General features: G+C 41.9%; 1 protein-coding gene across 1 annotated transcript in view; it reads left to right on the top strand.

Moving 5' to 3' along the window:
• Positions 1-19,023, top strand: part of kif5ab (kinesin family member 5A, b) — a 70,874-nt gene that overhangs the window by 13,157 nt on the left and 38,694 nt on the right. The window contains exons 2-9 of the mRNA XM_037779372.1: positions 9,893-9,980; positions 12,407-12,480; positions 12,807-12,911; positions 13,308-13,356; positions 15,156-15,211; positions 16,674-16,761; positions 16,982-17,106; positions 18,621-18,725. Of these exons, the coding sequence (XP_037635300.1) occupies positions 9,893-9,980; positions 12,407-12,480; positions 12,807-12,911; positions 13,308-13,356; positions 15,156-15,211; positions 16,674-16,761; positions 16,982-17,106; positions 18,621-18,725 (690 nt within the window). The remainder of the gene's footprint in view (positions 1-9,892; positions 9,981-12,406; positions 12,481-12,806; positions 12,912-13,307; positions 13,357-15,155; positions 15,212-16,673; positions 16,762-16,981; positions 17,107-18,620; positions 18,726-19,023) is intronic.

The following is a 19,023-nucleotide window of genomic DNA, read 5'->3' as shown; positions in this document are numbered from 1 at the left end:
ACCAAACGGCAGTCAGACACGACAGCGACTAAAACACGTTAGCGAGTAGCTGCTGAACATAGTGGGGTGGCTGTGGCTCCGCATGTTGAAGTGTTCTTGGGCAAGATACTGAACCCCTGTGCCATCAGTGTAAGAGTGTGTGTGAATGAGCATTTAGATTAGATCCTGATGAACAGGTTGGCACCTTGTATGGCAGCCTCTGCCATCAGTGTATGAATGTGTGTGTGAATGGGTAAATGTTGGCAAGTAGTGTAAATTGCTTTTATTGGTCGGAAGATTAGAAAGGTGCTATACAAATGCAAGTCCATTTACCAAGTCCAAGTCTATTTAGCAGCTAAAGAGACAGTTATTTCCCTCAGGAGTTTTTGGAGAACAAAAACGGAGCTAAAAAAGAGTGAATATTGGACTAAAATTCATCAGGTAGACAGAAACACAACTTGAAATGAATGATAATGTTGCTCCCTAACTGCTGGATGTGTAAATTGGCAACTGTTTGGTAACAAGTTCGCCATATAAACTTAAAGGTGATGATATGTCAGTGTTGTGTTAATAATTTGTTTCCGTTGCCCCAAAGGTGGCCAAAAAAACAGTTATTGCAGATTTAAGGGACAGCCACTAAATGGACCCTGAGGTGAGATTGTTTTATCAAATGCTGTTTCAAAGGTCAAGAATCATATTTGAAACTCAAGTGTCAAAATTTGGATTTAACTCAGGAACTACTTGATCAAAGATTAGAACAAGATAATGAACATGCCAGCTTTCAGTACTTGACGGTTTCTGATACTCTGTGCTGCAGACATACTGTGTACCAAAGAAGCATTGAGGCTTAATATTCAGCCCTAACAGACAGGTGGGTCGAGCTGCGGTGGCACTTCTGGAGTGGATGTGTCATTTTCCAGACGCACTCAAAATGGAATAAAAGGCTATTCACCAGCATGTTTATTGCCGTCCTCTCTCTGTCTGTGTCTATCTTGTCTGTAATTTTGTGGCCGTCATCTCAGTTCCTCTGTCGTGGTCTTGCACTCTCTACGATCAGTCACTCTGTCTTTCTCTGTCTCACTCTCCTCAACTGGAAATTGATGTGGCTCCAAAACGCTCCGTTTCCTCACTCCACTAACGTCTGTAGGGAGGTTGATGTTGCTCCTATTTTCTGGTCTGAAACTCTGTGAACAAAGCCCAATCTTCCCTTCCCTCTGTTCTCCACTCCTCTGTCTCCTGTTTCCCTCACTCAAGATGATAAATTATGCAGAATATTTCACTTTGATGGGGGACTAATTGCTCTACTTCAATGTGTGGATCTTTAATAAACAACTTGATGCAGGGAACTAAGTGAAATTATTAGTAGAGTGTTAACAATGTAATGTTGGGTGGTAATCTTTGGTTCCCTAAACTGGTGATTAAGTAAAATGGCTAAAAAAATAGCTGTAATAACGGAAAGATAGCAAGACGACTCAATAAATACTGCTACCACTATCGCATCTCGGCATTCAGTTGGTATTGAGAGACACTATTCCCTTGAGGCACTGTGCCAGTTGACTCTGCTTAGACTTGTCAGCAGAGTGAATTAGGAAATGCAGTTATGTTTGGTAATATTGTGTGACTGGAGCTTTTTACAGTTGTAAGGGTTTTTTCTCTTGTCGAGAGAATCGCTAATGATGCCGTTATCTGGGACTCGAAGCCTGATTAGCTTGACGGAGCCGACATTGGCAGCATGAACTCCTCTCTCCTGTCAGTCCCACTGTGCTTCTATGTGCGTGAGGAGAGAGACGGGGAGTTGATGAGTTTTGTGGGTGGAGGGGGTGGAGGGTGGAGGGTGGGGGGATGATACAGAGACTGACAGAGACCGAGACACACGGTCTGATAAGGGAAAATGGGACCCCTCCTGCTTCTCCTCCTCTGCCCACAGTCGAGCTCACACACCAACACCGAACCACTGCAAAGGAGCCTGACTGTCAGCCCACCGATGTGTAGGAGGAGGAGGAACACATGCCTAATCTTCCTATCATCTCATCCAGCTCTGCCTTTTGAAATATTCAGATATTTGTCTACTGGTTAGTGGGAGGGAGGCTCTGGTATGAAACTAGATTGAGAAGAAGAATGTGACAAGGGTTAAACCAACCTCTTCTAACGTTATCAGCCATTTGAATGGGCGTTATCAGTGTTTATCAGGCTCATAAATATGGGTTAGACAGGGGCTGCTACACCTACTAGCAGGTTCAGAAGGCCGTTATCATCTATTCACATGGTTGACATGAATACAATAAGACAATGCTGACCTCTAGTGGCCATAGTAATTATGACTTGAGCAAAGGAGGAAGTCAGGTGACGTAGTATAAAGAGTGACAAAAGTCTGCGTAAGGAGGAAGTTGGAGTGGGTCGATGGATGGGTCAAACCAACGCAGCACCTGGGAGACCGCTGTTCGTGTCCTGTGTGAAACCTAAAGTCAATGTTGACTTATTGTACCATACTTTTGTTACGTAACTTACGTATTTACATACTTATTTGAATCCAATCAACTATCTTTTCCAAAACCTAACCAAGTATTGTTTTTGCCTGAACCTAAAGTGTTTTGTTTCAATTCACAATGTTAAGTTTCACTTTCACAACGTGGTAGGTGCAGTTTAACCCGTCTGACTCTGAAGCATTAGTGATTTATGATAAAGCCCACTGAATCGCCTGATAACATTCAAAATGGGTGATTAAACCTGTCTGAATGGGATCGATGTGCGTGCCTGTGTTGTTAAGTATTGTTCCCTCGTAGCAACTATTGGCAGTCACCAAATATTCACCATATGCACGGGGAGTTGTTTTGAGTGTTAGCCTTTTATTGTGGATATTGCTACTGCACCTTCAAGGCTGTCTTCTCTTCCAGAGAAATGAAAGCACTGGTCAATTGTTCAAATGCTTAAAATTAGCTATGTTAGCATTTTCCTCACAAGTGACCTTTTGTGGCTGTGTGAATAATACCTATTGTCTGTCAGAAGCAAAGGTGGATGTAGCATTCACATGAGGAGCGCAGCGAGATCCCCAGATCCCAGCAGGACGTCAGTTGAGTAGGCGGTCCTTAATGTGGCCCAGGACACATTCGCGTACACACTGCTAAAAGAATGTGGTCATATGTGTCCCAGATCACCTCTGAATGTGGTCTGGGCGATTGGATCTCAATGGGTCCTCAATGCATCTCGAGTGTGTTCACACCTGTACTTAAAGCTGTCCACTTGTGATCCGATCACTCAGTACGCATGTTAATACCAGGTCTGAACAAGGCCTGAGTGGAGTAATAGCGTCTGACTGCACTAAACAAACAGTTTTGTTGTTTAGCTCGTAAAGATTTACTAGCACCTTCATGGTATGTTATGTTTGCACACAGCCATAAGTAGCCTACAAGATTTAGATGTGTCTGTACTCTGTGTGTATGTGTCTGTTAGAGGTGTATTCATGTCAAGCTCTCTGGTTAGAGAGGGGCCTCTTTGGTACCAAGGGTATTAAACTCTGTGGACCAGAAGACCTCCATCTGAATTGAAGAGCTGCTGCTGAAACCCTTCATCCCTCTCCTCTTTTTTCCTTCAGTGCCTCTTGTTAACTCATTTTCTTGCCTTCAGTCGATTGCCTCTCTTGTTCTTGTATGTTCTCCACTTCCCCCCTCTGTCAGTCTTGATCTTGATTGTATATATCGCTCTCTTCGTCTCTCTTTTTTATTGCTGTTTCTGATTATACGTCTTGATTTTTCTACACTCACTTATCTTCACTGATTATTCTCTCCATGTATTGGCTGCTCAGTCCTGTATTTCGGCGATTCTATGCCCACTACCAATGATTCTCACGGTTTCTGTTGATTATTGCAGTTTTTAATTTACTCTCTCTCTCTCTCTCTCTCTCTCTCTCTCTCTCTGTGTCTCTTGCTCTCGCTCTCTCTCTTGCTCTCTGCCTGCAGCCCACCGCCTCTTTGTCTCTTGGCAGACAGCAGCAGATTGCAGGCTGGACAGGGCATGTGGGTGTTTGACATTGCACACAAAGCCGAGGGCCGTGTACAATGTCTGCATGTACAAGCATAATTTGATATATTATTTGTACGTGTACACACACACACACACACACACACACACACTTGGCTTCCCCTTCCAGCTTTAGACATCAGCATGCAAGCTCATAATTGAAAAGACATCCGTTACATTTTAGACACAAACAAACATATAAAGTGTTTCTATACCTGGCTGAAACGACAGGCCGATGGATGGACATGCAGATAGAGAGCTTAATACATTCATGCTATTATCGTATTTATGCAGCACAGGAGCAGATTAGTGTTTTAACGGTGGAGCTAGCGGAACAAATGATTGGCAGGGGGCTGTTTTTCATCCAGCTTATATAACTGTCTCATTTTATTCACCCCAATGAAGACCACATCATGATTTCCCCCTCCTTCTCTGTTACTTGGTGTGGTTTGCATGCGCACACTTTGTAGCATTACAAATGGCTCATTTGGATCAGATTAAGCCCTAATCAGTTCTGATGGGAAGCTTGTTTATACTTGCAGCTGTTTGAAAACAACAGCTGAATAGTTCAACTTATTAAGAAATGGAAGAGAAATAATGCAATTGGAGATTGGATTCTGCCAAATTGTCTCCACCCTCTGTCACAAACAAATTATTTTATGCAAAGCTAGCACTGTAGTGTGGGAGGTCATTGTGGAAATGTTCCCACTCAAAGTCTTACACTGCAGTAACGCTGCCTGATTTTCAGCTACAGCTCTTGGGAGTGGCAAAAATCGCATTTTCTTTTTTCTTTTCCTCAGTGGATTTTCTTTATAAAATGGGTTGAAGAGAAGCACTGAGTGGCAAGAGAAAAACATCTATATTCTCCTCTCGCCTCATCAACTCTCACTTTATTGGTATCAAAATATTTACTTAAGGAAATGTGGAAAATTATCACAAGGTTGAACAGTTTAAATACTTTTTTTCTTGATGTAAGTTATGTTACTGTTTCACTGTACCAGTACCAGGCAGCACATTGAACCATGGCAACACAAGAGCTTGTGACCTTTTCAATTAGATGAAAATGCACATACATTGATACATTGACACGCTGAACTAATAAACTGTTAAGTGGTTTGATAAGTCCAATAAAAACATGTGCAGCCCTTCTGTACATGCCAAAACCCAGCTGGTCAAAACATAGTTAAAACCAGAATCTATTTGAGATTTGGTTTTATGATATGAAATTATTATGCTAGAGAAATGTGTAATTTTTTTAATAACAACTTAAAGCTGCAGCGGGTAGAATTGGAGCAAATATTAATAAAAAAAGTTATTTTTATAAAACGGTCACTATATCCTGACAGTAGTGCATGAGACAGGTAATCTGAAAAAAATCATGTTCCTCTGTGTCCTCCGGTGCTCCTAACGGCATCTGCAAGATTTCACAGGCCGGAGGAAAACAACCAATCAGAGCCGAGCTGGAGCCTTGCCATCTCTGAGCAGCTGTCAATCACTCGCGACCTCCAATCAAACGGTCAAACTAGGCAGTGCTGATCAAATATGAATCAATATTCTGTTACTGTAATGACTATTTCTCGCCTCAAATGTTTTCAGAAACATCTTGTAGTGCACTGTTAAGCTGTAAAATTAAAAAATTTGCTCCAGCTGGTGGGCGGTGCTTGGTATTTCCTCAAGTGTCCTCAACATGGCTGCCGGGTCACAAACCTTCTCATTGACCGTTTTATCGGAGTTCGCGAGTGATTGACAGCTGCCTCCGTTGAATGAACAGTCAATAGGAACGCTCTCTCTCTGAAATGACCTGTGATTGGAAGTCTCCCGTCACAGGCTTGATTTTTTAAGGCCTGAAAACAGAGCCATGAGGAGGTGCAGAAGTCTAGTTTTCTCTCAGAACACTTGAATTACAATATGCTGAAAGGTTATTATGGAGTTTTTGCCCAATGATGCCAAAAATATCCACCTACTGCAGGTTTAAATGTATCACACATTCATGCACGTGCACAACTATGCACCATAGGCGTTTTCATCAGGACGGGGGACAATAAATTCAGTGTTTAATATATTACCGCATGTAAAACGCTTATTGTAGCCAGTCCATGGATCAAAAGCACTGGTTGTGTTTCACCAGATGGCAGACAAAGGTCCCCCTCTGAGCTGCCCGTTTCAGATGGCTGACACCTGCGTTTGCCCTACTGAAGTAGGTCACAGCGGTGCTATACTTCCCTCCTTTTAGCCACTGCTTATGTTTGGTCGTCTGAACATTATTATTTATTTATGGTTTATTTGGTAGGGACGGATATAAAATACGTGTATGGACTAGTATGAAACTAGGAGAGTAAAACAATGAGGTAAAAAAATGTTTTGACAGGAATCAGCAATATACACAAAGCACACTTTAAAAACATTACATTTAAAAGCTAGACATATGACAATATAATCTTTTATATCGGCATTTCCATCATGCGCGACCGACAATAGCTACTCTTGCAGTGTGTGCAGAATGCAGCATTTTCTTCTTTCTTCTTCTACTTGTTAAGTAATAAAAAAATCTGTTTTGATGCATCAACATCTTAGTGTTACACAGCTTGAATAAATAGATTTGAGCAGCAAACTCTTTTTTGTTGTTACTACTCTGTGTAAAATGCTGACTTTATAAAAGAGTTTTCATTATTCATCATCGCTTCATATAATTCATTATTGATCATATAAACAATAAAATCCTTACTGTGACACATTTTTACTCCCTACAATGGTGGAAGTCAGGCATAAATGCAATAAAACCTTCAAATTGAATGTGACTAGAAAACCCAACATAATATGTGCCTGCGAACTGAAAAAGGAACATGATGAATTGTGAGTCAAATTACAAAAGAATCCGTCCTTTAAAGCCTGGAAAAGAACGTGTTATTCAACCCACTGATATATTTGTGTGCACTGGGATTTGGTGTCAAGCTTGTTGTTGAATGTGTCATTTAAAAGGCTGAGAAGCAGCGGGGCCATATGTAATACTTGGAGGTGCGGGGGGATTATTGGTGTATTTTATCCCAGACCGCTGGTGCAGACATAATCTCAGTGTAGAGCATCCACCCGAGCTTTATGGCTTTTATGTAAAGGACAGAAAAATGTCATATGTATAAATGTATTTATAGTAGAACAGTAAAAATTGTAAGTGAGCGTATTAAGACCAATCAGAATAACGTGCAGGAACGTGTGTGGCAGCTTGATGGAGCAGCTCTCACTTTCTTTCTTTTTTCCATGTATAAATTGTTTTAATCCCTAAATTGTATTTTTTTTCTCCCTGTGGGATTGTTTTATCTAAGCAATAATAGCAATAATAATTTGTTTCCCCCCCCTGTAGGAACATTATCTTCTCTTTCCTAGTAGAGCGGTATGAATAGAAGAAGACTCATGGAGCTTGTATGGATTTAATGACTTGCTTATGTAATGCGGCGCTCCCACTTCCTACACGCTATACAGCCCTCTCGACAATAAGGACAGAATATAAAGCCGTTGGTTAGGGGCCAATGTAAATCCTGTCCATTATACAGTACATCCACGTTACATAAGAGACCTTTATTGTCAGTCATAAGATGATGTATCCTTTGAGAAATCTGCAGCCTTCCTGCAGGCTTGAAAGACACTCAGCTCTAGCTGAGTCAAGATGGTTTCCTTGTCTGGTTGCGTTGGGTCCCCCGTACTTACTTCTTACTTAAAGTGAAATGATGCAAGTTGATGCAATGCACATTCCGACAATTAAACAAATAAATCGGGGTGTCCGTCTGGTTGGTTACGTGGTTTAAGATGTGACCGTCCTGTTTCGGGAACCTTTGTTTCGCGTCATTAACTGATCATTCTTCATGTTTTCTTCCTGTCTTTCTCTCTTACTGTCATACTATCAAATAAAGACAAAAAATGCCATTAAAAAAGAAAGTAAAGAGTTAAATACAGGTCACTCACTTGCATGGAAATGTTTAGAAAACTTTGTATAGAAACAAGGGCTGTCAATCGCTTCAAATATTTAATCGCATGATCCATGGTCCATGATTAATCGCGATTAATTGCACATTTTGTATGTGTTCAAAATGTACATTAAAGGGATATTTGTCAAGTATTTGATAATCTTATCAACTTGGGAGTGGACAAATATGCTTGCTTTATGAAAATGTATATATTTATTATTGGAAATCAATTAACAACACAAAAAAATGACAATTATTGTCAAGAAACCCCCACAGGTACTGCATTTAGCATAAAAAATATGATCAGCACATGGCAAACTCAAGCCCAACAGGGACAACAGCTGTCAGCTGTGTCAGTGTGCTGACTTGACTATGACTTGCATGTGATTATCATAAAGGCGGCATGTCTGTAAAGGGGAGACTCGTAGGTATCCATAGAACCCATTTTCATTCACATATCTTGAGGTCAGATGTCAAGGGACCCCTTTGAAAATAGCCATGACCGTTTTTCCTCGCCAAAATTTAGCGTAAGTTTGGAGCGTTATTTAGCCTCCTTCACGACAAGCTAATATGACATGGTTGGTACCGATCAGTACCAATTCCTTATGTTTTCTAGTTTCATATGATGCCAGTATCTTCACTCTAGCTTTAAAACTGAGCTACAACCTCAGAATAATTGTTGGAAATATAATGCCATCAAAGTCAGCATACCTACATACAGTTCAGTATGAACCATCAATGCTCAAATGAATGTTAGTCTTGCAACCAATGCAACACAAAGAGAAAAATGTCAAGGTTAGATAGCCTCCTCTACAGCATTTGTGTGCGTTTGTCTCACAGTGGATGTCTGCAGGGTTTGTGGGTGGTGCAGGCTGTCTGTACATATTGCACACACTGCTACTGTGAATTTTATACACATACAGTATATACATGTTGACACACACACACACACACACACACACAGCCTATTTGCAGCCAGGCTTGTTTTATTCAGGAGACTAGACTGCTCTCAGCCATTAACTTGGCGGATGTGTGACTGAATGTGTTGGACGGAGTAGTGGACTGAATATGTGGCTGAACTGGCTTCACAGTGGAATGATGCTCGCTGGTTAATTAGTTGGCAAACCAAATGTGTTTGTGTTGAATTAGCATATCTTTGGTTAGCTGTGTGACTTGTTGTTTAATGGTGGATAGTCAGCTGGTTGGCTGACTTGTTAACAGGCTGCTCTGCTGTCTGACAGCCGGATTAACTCAACACAATGATTCAGTACATTTTCAGATTCTCTTTGTGTGTTTTTCTCTCGTGCCGTCTCTCTTCTCACATGCCCCCCTCACTGGTTTCAGGTCATCTACTTTCTTCTGCCCTCTCTCTGCATTTCCATTCCTCTGCTGTACTCCTCCACTCCATTTCTCCTCCCCGCTGCATCACTTTACTCGTCAAGTCCTTGAACGCCGCCTCTAATGGCTTCACCTCAGATGTGATCTCTTTCTGTCTCGCTCGGGGTCGCACGGCCCTTTTGTCCCAAAGGCTTCACGCTGCGCCGCGCTCGTTCAAAACACACACGGCCTCTCGATAGCACAAAATACGCACACAAATAAAAATGAGACGCAAACACACGACGCATACTCAAAAGAGACAGATGGGCCCTCTTGATGTGATATATGCGCTGCCGTTCAGGCCTAATACACACACAGATGGACACAGCGTCTGTAAAGCATGTCCGTAAAGGAAATATTGATGTGGCACTATTTTTTTATAGTGGTAATATGGCGTTACATAATGTTTTAGTGATAAACATGATATGTGAAGTCTCCTCTCTCTCACACACCTCTGCTATACAAACTTCCCAGGGTGGATTTAGGAGTCAGAGGGGAGGATGAGGTGTTGACAATAATCTAAAACACCTTCTAAACTGTGTTTGTGTTGGTCTTCACAGGGGAAGTCCTACGTGTTTGACCAGGTGTTCCCCACTAACACCACCCAGATACAGGTCTACAACACCTGCGCCAAGCAGATCGTCAAAGGTGAGTCACGTACTATAAAAGGTTTGCTCTCTCACACTTTCTCTCTCGGCCAACACCCCTTGAGTCACCGTATCCTTGGCTTTCCCTTTGTCACTCCATTTACTGACTGCATGCAGCTTCCTACAAGCAGCGAGAAAACCAATTTCTATGACATGATGCGGTCACACGACTTACAGGTATGAGCATAGACATGCACACATTATCGAGATGCATGCTAATCACGGCACAGCGGGGGACCGATGTATCCAGAAGTCCCTAGATCAAACGAAACCAGACGAGAGTCGCCCCTCCTTCCCTCCGTCTGCCTCATTTTCTCCCCCTCTGTTAAAGTCTCGTTTCTGTTCCACCTTCAAAGCGAGTGTGGAACTCCATTGAGCAACTCTAGATGGAGCATGAAAAAGAAATTGATTCGGTGGGAGAGATTACTTCCAGAGTGTGAGATTACCAAGTAGGCCGAGGAAATAAAAAGGCGAGATGAATCGCAGCACAGGGTTGGGAAAATTCGAGGTTAGGGATATTGCAAGGTGAAGGAATGAGATGGAAAGGGAGATTTGAAATGTGTCAGGGGGAAACGGTAACAGAGCAGGGCCAGAGAAAACTGGTTTGTAGACACACTACCATGTTTACTCTTTCTCTCAGTTTTAGTGTTTCTGGCTGTCGGCTTCTCTCTGTTTAACTGCCTCTTTTTTTTACTCTTTCTCTCACACTCTTTCCTCTCTGTCTCTTCTCTTCTGTGTTTGGGTGGTTTCTTTGATTTGGTCTCCAGCTGTCTTTACTTCCAGACAGATTCTTCATTCTTTGTTCTATTATGTGTCACGCTCTGTTTCGGTCTCGTTATGACCAGCGCGGAGGCAGACGTGTTGCTGAGCTGAGAGCTGCGAGAGTAAAGGCAACACAGGAGGAGAGGAGGAGGAGGAGAGGAGGAGGAAGGGCGCCTCATCGTTTCAGCTGAGAGCCTCTGTGATTAGTCCGTGGTCAGCTAACCTGTGGCAACCGGCCTCTCAGGGTGTTTTTCTTTATACACATTTGACCTTTACCATCGGGCTTTATTAGACTGTGTGAGCAATATGTAACACAGCAGTGTGCTGCTTTATAACTTCAACTGGTGAGGACGTGTTGTTTTCACTGTGGCTCCTATCAGATGTAGGGTGACCAGATCCCGACAAATCAAATGTGGGACAAAGAGTCTTGCCTTTGTGAAAAAATAAACATTTCTATTCTGCCCCTTATCTTGTAAAATCTCTATGCTTTGCCAGAATGCATCCATAGATCGGCACATCTCTTTTTGAACCAAACGTTTCTTGTGAGACTCACATGAACTGTGTCGCTTCATATTTCCCCTCATGTGAAATTGAAAAATAACTGGAATTTTTCGCAAAAAACTCTCTGAGATTCGCCTTCCACCGGTTTCACTCACTTATAAGTAGTCTTTGTTGTAGTTGCATTTCTTTTTCTTTGTGGTAGTTTCCATCATATTCCGCCTAAATCTGTCTAGTTTGTGAGTTTGCAGTGACTCGCAATTTTCCCCGTTGGGCATAGCGTGGCAAAGACGGTGACAGGTAAACCTACACTTGACCCACATGTGTTCAGTGTGATTGGCAGCAAACAGCCCCGTGATGACAGCTTTCCTGCTTTCTTCACAGCCATTGGATAAAAGCCAGATTTTTAGAATAGTGTTTGTCCTACAGTGGTTTGACTCTGAAAACCAGAGCCAATGGAAGAGGAAAAGGAAGAGGAAGAGGAAGAAGAAGAAGAAGAAGAAGAAGAAGAAGAAGAAGAAGAAGAAGAAGAAGAAGAAGGTGGCACCTCATTGATCCCCGAGGCCTTCCTCAAGGGCACCTCGGCAGTGCCCAAGAGGCAAACTGGCATCTCTCCAGCTACCAGTTCACACTCAGTACTTGGTCCATGCGGGGAGACTTGAACTGGTGACCCAAGCCAAGTCCCTACGGACTGAGCTACTGCCAATGTGGGACATTGTCTCAATATGTATATAAATATATATATATACTATATATATACAGTATATATATATATATATATACACTCAGTCAAGTACCAAGCAATATATATATATATATATATATATTGGTACTTGACTGAGTGCCTCCTGCTGACTCTGACAGGTCTTGTATGTTGTTGTTTATTGAGTGCAGCCGCAGAGGTCGTTTAGCATCTAGCCAAGCTTAAATACCATGAACCTCTCAGTGCACTCAGGCTTCATGTGGTGCAGTCTGATCTGTCTTTGGAGCAAAGGTCAAAGACATTTGTCTTTGTCTAGGTGATTGTCTGCCTTCCTGTCTTATTGTTGAGACACCTGGCTGGCTGAAATCTGTAATTCTGTCGGATGTTTGGCACTCTCACTGCCGTTTTACATTGTTTTTCTTCTTTCTTTAAAATGCCTTTTGTGTATTATTTTCTTATTATAGATGTACTCGGGGGATACAATGGGACTATCTTTGCCTATGGGCAGACGTCCTCTGGAAAAACGCACACCATGGAGGTACAGTAGCACTAAATAATTCAAAAGGTAGACTTCTTGCTGTGGCACACACACATCTTTTTTTATAGTCTATATCCTCCTCTGCTCTCCTCTGACAGTACATCTCCCTCCATCACTGTCATCGCTCACTATCTCTCCCTCCCAGCCTTCTGTGGGAACTAACCTCCTTTACAACTCTCTATGGGAAACAACCCTGTTCCCTTTCAAGTCAAAGGCCTCCCTGCTTCTCCTTTCATTTACCATTCTCTTCACTTAATTCCTCCCAGGGTCTGCATTTATCCCGCTCTTCACCCTCATGTTCTTATCTCGTCTCTCTCTTCTCACAGGGGAACCTGCATGATCCCCAGGGAATGGGAATCATCCCCCGGATCGCGGAGGACATTTTTGAACATATATTTGCGATGGATGAGAACCTCGAATTTCACATAAAGGTTGGTGTTAGTTTCCACGCGTGTCTGTTCATGTGTGCAGTTCGTCACACAGGGATGCACGTGCTCAATCTTACTCTGTGATACATGCGGTGGGAATTCAGCTTGGGCCTCTGATGTAATCCTCACATGGATGGGCTGAGTGGAAGCAGCCAAGCATCAATAAATCATGATAATATGAACCATGATAATCCATAATACATTTGTGGTGCTTTTTGTCCCTTTTACACAACAGTCTTCTAATAGAGGATAATACCTTGCCAGACCCACAGGAACAGAGATTACTGCAACATCATTTAGCATATTTGCACAATGATGATCCCTCTCGCTGCATCACCCTTTTCTGTCCCTCGACTTTATTTCAAAGGATTACCTGACACTTTTTTTGTTTCGCTGCAGGTCTCCTACTTTGAGATCTACATGGATAAAATCCGGGACCTGCTGGATGGTGGGTTAATGCACTGAACACGTGGCTTTGAAACAGTGAACGTATGATAATACTAGGGCTGTCCTTAATACCATTTTTGGGGGTTTGAAGCTTCGGTGACAAATATTCGAAGGTATTCTAGGTATTCGAAGCTTCGCAGCAGACCGACATGTTCATCTGTCTGTCTCCATCTCCCCTGTTTCAGTGCAAGAGACAGTGCCTCTGCCGCACTGCTCTACACAGATGCACTTCTACACATAACAAACAGCGATATCCATCTGAGAATAACTAATAATTAATGTTGAATATGAATAATGAATATTGTTGGATTATTCCTTATTTCATGGGCTATTTTGGGATTTATACTTTATTATCACATGCTTATACAGTATATAAATATATATATATATATATAAAAACAAAAAAACAAAGCATTTGAATACTAATTTTGAGGTCAATTACCATGGCAATGGTTTAGAAGCTTCGAAGCATTCGAGTCAGCCCTACATAATACCGTATAGTTTCCTTTTATTACACTGTTGGAAATTCAAACCCTTATAGTTTTAAAGGTGCATAAGGATAAACTGTAATGTTGTCATCAGGGGTGTGATTTCCTCTGGAGATGGGGGGACATTTCACTTTTCAAAATCATGTTTTCCTCTTACTGTCTTGCTGCCAAAATCTTTATGAGAGAAAAGAGGAGCTGAGAAAGGATGCAGTCTGCCTTATTAATGTAGGGTGTTGGGGCTGTATGCAGCCTGGGGAAAAGACTGCAGACATAACCCAGGGCTGATAAAAATACTTAAACCTTGTCTGCATGTTTTTTGTGAAAACAAACAAAAAAATATCAATGCTTTTATTTGCAGCTAAGGTATTATTGTCCTAAAAATAAGCATTGAGCTAACTTTGCATATCAATCAAAAGTAAGGCATGAGCTCAGAGCTCTTTGTACTCACCAAGCAGGTTTAGTACTTTAACCATACTGAGTTTACATAGCATCGTAAGGTTTTTATTATGGAAAGCACAATATTTATTATCATTTGTCCAGCCGTTCCTTTATACTTTTCTCCTTCAGACAATAAAGTGTTATGTTTCGCGCTTTACACACACAGAAGCACCACAACTTTGCAGTTCATAGTCTTATCACTGATATATAGCTGTTGTAAAAAGATGGAGAGGTCTGGACAGGAAGCGGTAGGCATAGCGTCTTTGTGATTACATCTTTAATCGAGCCGGAGACGGTGGTGAAAGCCCCTATTTGTATGCAGGGAGTTAAAGCTATGAACAAAAAAAGAGTCGACAACAAGCGAGATGAATAGAGGCAGTGCGGAGAACAACACCCTGTGGAGGTATTTGCAAAGAAAAGAGTGGCTGTAGGGTGATAAAACACACAAACACAGAGACTCACAAGCACACAATGTCCAAGGGAACAAAACAGCCTCCACAATCCAGAAATTTAATCATCATCGACAAATAGGACTTTCAAATGTGAAATGACTAATGCAGGAATTTGGGCCAATAAATGGCTTTGGAAAAGAAAAATAAATAGTATTTTGTTCGTTGACAGGCATCTGCTTAACCTCTCAGTGACTTTGGCAAAAATAGTTCAGTTGGTTCCATTTAAAACACTGGTAGCTAGACAACCACGTGTTTTCACACCGCATTAGCAGAGTCTGAGTCACAAAGGGAACATAGTCAGGTCGGATTATAGTTGTGCCTAGAGTAAAACACATTCACATTCAGATGCTCATTTGCAAACACACACAAGTAAACAGATAATGCTCCGGGTAACACAATGACCTCTTTCCCTCACATCCTAGTGACAAAAACCAACCTGTCGGTGCATGAAGACAAACACAGAGTTCCTTATGTGAAGGTGAGTCAACAGCAATTTGACATGATTCAGTTTGATTTCTCCCCTGTTATTATGATAAAAGATGGCCTATAGCCTAGTTTCTGTCATGAGTGTCTGTTAAAAGAATAGCTTGACATTTTGGGAAGCATGCTTATTAATTTTCTGTTGCCGAGCGATGAGATGATTGACACCACTCATATCTGTCTTTCAAATATAACCAATTAGATTATTTTAGCACTAATACTGCAAACAGAGGGAAACAGCTATCCTGGCTCTGTCAAAATCCACCTATCAGCACTTGTAAAGGTAATTGACCCTTCGCGAAGTCCCGCCCCTCGAACGCAGACTGGCCAATCATAGCGTAGCATCAGCCAGCTCCGACCAGGGTCCGAGTTCGACGATGTTTTACGTCAAGGTAAAATTAATGTTTTTATCAATGGAGTTTGGTCTATTTGACGAGAGGGATATAGCTGCTGTTTCTGGTTAAAGGGACTGTTTGTAACTTCTTACACGTATAAATCATTGCGGGTCGGTGTCCCATGCGTGCTCGTGTGTGGCTACGCTGTTCAGACTCCGACTCCAACACAAACTACACTGAAGCATCATAACCACAAAGTTATATCTAGTGAAGACCGTCTTGTAAAACAGTGTTGGCCGCGGTCGGAGGACGCGGGGGAGACCGGAGCTTTGGTCTCCAGGGCCGGAGACTCTGCTGTAGGCTACTCTGCTCCTCTGCCTGCCTGCTTGCCTTCACTCACACACTGCGCTCGTTCTCACTATTTCGCTCCACTCTTACGTGCACTCCACTCACACTACACACTGCAGAAGAGTTAGTAGCTCTGAGAATATCTAGTGAATGTTCAGTGGACGTTTCTGCAGAAATAACTGCTGCAGCTCCTCCAGACCAACAGAGGTTTTCCATATCTTGTGAAGTGACGGGGCTCCGCAGCGAGAAACGTTATCGTCTTCGACCAAAACTCTGGTGTGTCCCCTTTTCGCTCCGGCCGCAGTCGGGAGGCTGAAGCAGGAAAAGCCAACACTAGGATCGGCAGTGATTCATGGAGAGACCTTCGTCTGGTCAGCTAACATTACTGCCATGCAGCTGAAATATAGAGTGATATTGTGGTTTTAGCTGACGTGTGTCGCCTCACTGTTTTGAGCGATGCTCGTTCATGTCTATGTAGAGCGAGCAAAAGGCTTCTCACATAGCTAGCTAGCTAACATAACTCTACACCAGAAAGCAAATAAGGGTATTTCTCAAAATGTCAAACTTTTGCTTGAAAGTTTACTTCAAATCAGTATCCTCAAAGCAAATGTCAAACTTTTGTCATCTTTGTATGTGTCTGTATTTGGGCAAACATAAGCATGTGTGCGTTTCTATGTGCAATTAAAAACAGGAGTCCGTATGTGTTTGTTGGTGCATGTCTTGTATGTATAGATGGTTATTTAAGTTCTTCACAGCACCTGTCTTTCTGTCACCAAGGGCTGCACAGAGCGTTTCGTCACGAGTCCCGAGGAAGTGATGGATGTGATAGATGAAGGGAAGGCCAACCGTCACGTTGCTGTCACCAGTGAGTCACACTGTTGATCTTCGTTATGTTCCGACACTCACTCTGTCAGACGTTTCATTTTCACAGAATTTCAATGTGCAAAGGTGAGAAATGCATGATGAGGTGCAAAGGGAACATCTGCTTAACAAGTCTGTCTGGGGGAAATCATGAATTGAATGACGTTTTATACAAGGAGTCTGAAATGGAGTCTCTTCTCTCGTCTCCTCACTTTATTCTTTAGACATGAATGAGCACAGTTCCCGCAGTCACAGCATCTTCTTGATAAACATCAAACAAGAGAACGTGGAGACAGAGCTGAAGCTGTGTGGGAAGCTGTACCTGGTCGACCTAGCTGGGAGTGAGAAGGTAGGACCTATGGGGAATTTTCTCTAAATGTATTCAAAGTACAGTAGGGCATCGCACTGCTATAAATTCTCAAAATTCACTGTCAGCAGGTTTTTTTAACACTGGGACCAGACGTCTTTTCTCACAAAAGGTGTTTTCAGACATCAAAGAATCAGATAAACAATAGATTGAAGCTCTGAACTTATCCCTTAAAGCATTTTAATTAAAGCACTCACTTCACGGCACTGCACTGAGTTTTCATTATAAAGAATCTGTCTTAGAAGGCTTGATTTAGTCTGTTGCTGATGCAATATCAGAGTAAGTGTTTGCTCATTTTGAGGAATCCAGTCGGTTCCACTGATGGAGACAAAAAATCCTTTTTCTGTGAAATAACAAACTCTATTTTTATCCATTCAGATAAGCTCTTAAAGGGGTTTCAGCCGTGACAGAGGTCAAATTGAGGGAAACCACAAACAACTAATTGTCCCCTTGTTTCAAGGTCTTTTAGGTGAAATCTCTGAGTCAGCTTGAATCATTGCACCTCTAAAAAACAATTTATCTCCAGGACATAGGTCATAGTCTAAAAAGCAGACAGAAAATACATCCAGAGACGGGGTTGAAAATGACCCTTTGCTGCTGGGTGTAAACTGGTGTTGATAGTATTGATGCAAACTATAGAATAGTGTGTGCTTAGAGTAGTAGGAGGCCATACAGTCTGGATAGATGCTGACGGCAGTGGTTTGGAGCTAATAAGTGCTGATGCTGCATCTGTAAGTAGTGATGGTCATCCCTGGGGGTGAAGGAGGAAACGGTTTTGCTCCAACAACTTCTGAGACGGAGACAAGATAGTATTGACTGAACAGCACGCTGTTGCACGCTCCACAGACGACTTTGATAGGACAACTTGCTCTTCTCTATAATTAAGCTCCTCATTATCTCGCTGTAAATAATTGTATCCCATGACGATTGTGACACAATACGGTGTGACTTTCCTATTGAAGTATGTCTGGCTCCTCAAACACCTTCTGTTTTTGTCATTTCCTTCCTTCCTTCTATTTCCCAAAAAGAAATATGTTGTTTTGGTACTCATTATCGGGAAAATTGAGAAAAAATTGAGACGGTTATTTGAGTTCACTAGGTTGTGTTGAGTTTATATGTGGTTGTGGATTTCCAGATGATTTTACTTCACCAGATAAAGTAATTGTATGCTTGACTGTACACAATTTTCACATTTTTGCATGCTCAACTAACTGCTGTGCACTGATTAAAAGACTCTCTTGGTTAAGCTTGCAATTAATTATAATTGATTATTTGGAGATTTACCAACTGAACACTTTGCATTTTCTCTATAATCAGTACCAGATTGCATAGTTATTTCCAGGAACCTTCTTATGAATTTACAGTTACAGATCAATGTGTTTATAGGGCCTGTAAAATAAAGCATTACAGGTAAACAAACACGGTTTCCCCACTGATTTTTATGCTAATAATGCACATTATAAACTATTCCTCCTACGTGTGTGTATCTGTGTCAGGTCAGTAAGACAGGTGCAGAGGGAGCAGTGCTGGATGAGGCCAAGAACATCAACAGATCTCTGTCGGCCCTGGGGAACGTCATCTCAGCCTTGGCCGAGGCAACGGTACAATCTCTGCTGTCTTTGTTATCTATCAGGCCTGTAGAGCACCGTAGCTGCCTAAGGCTTGTCTTAATAATTGTTTGTTTTTGATATATACCTAACTTGCTGCCAAAACAATATGTTTTCCATAATAGAGTCTAGGCTGCAATAAATTAGATTAGAACAATCTAAATGTCTTCACCGTAACTCACAGGCACATTGAATCAGCTCAGTATCCCTAGGAGTTACGCCCATACCCCTACCTTAAAGGAATAGTTCGACATTTTCGGAAATATGCTTATCTGCTGCCTATGAGAAGATC

The sequence above is a fragment of the Sebastes umbrosus genome, chromosome 1 (genome assembly GCF_015220745.1).
Source record: "Sebastes umbrosus isolate fSebUmb1 chromosome 1, fSebUmb1.pri, whole genome shotgun sequence".
Taxonomy (NCBI): domain Eukaryota; kingdom Metazoa; phylum Chordata; class Actinopteri; order Perciformes; family Sebastidae; genus Sebastes; species Sebastes umbrosus.
The sequence above is the reverse complement of the archived record's forward strand: the minus strand, read 5'-3'. Positions and strand labels throughout refer to the sequence as shown.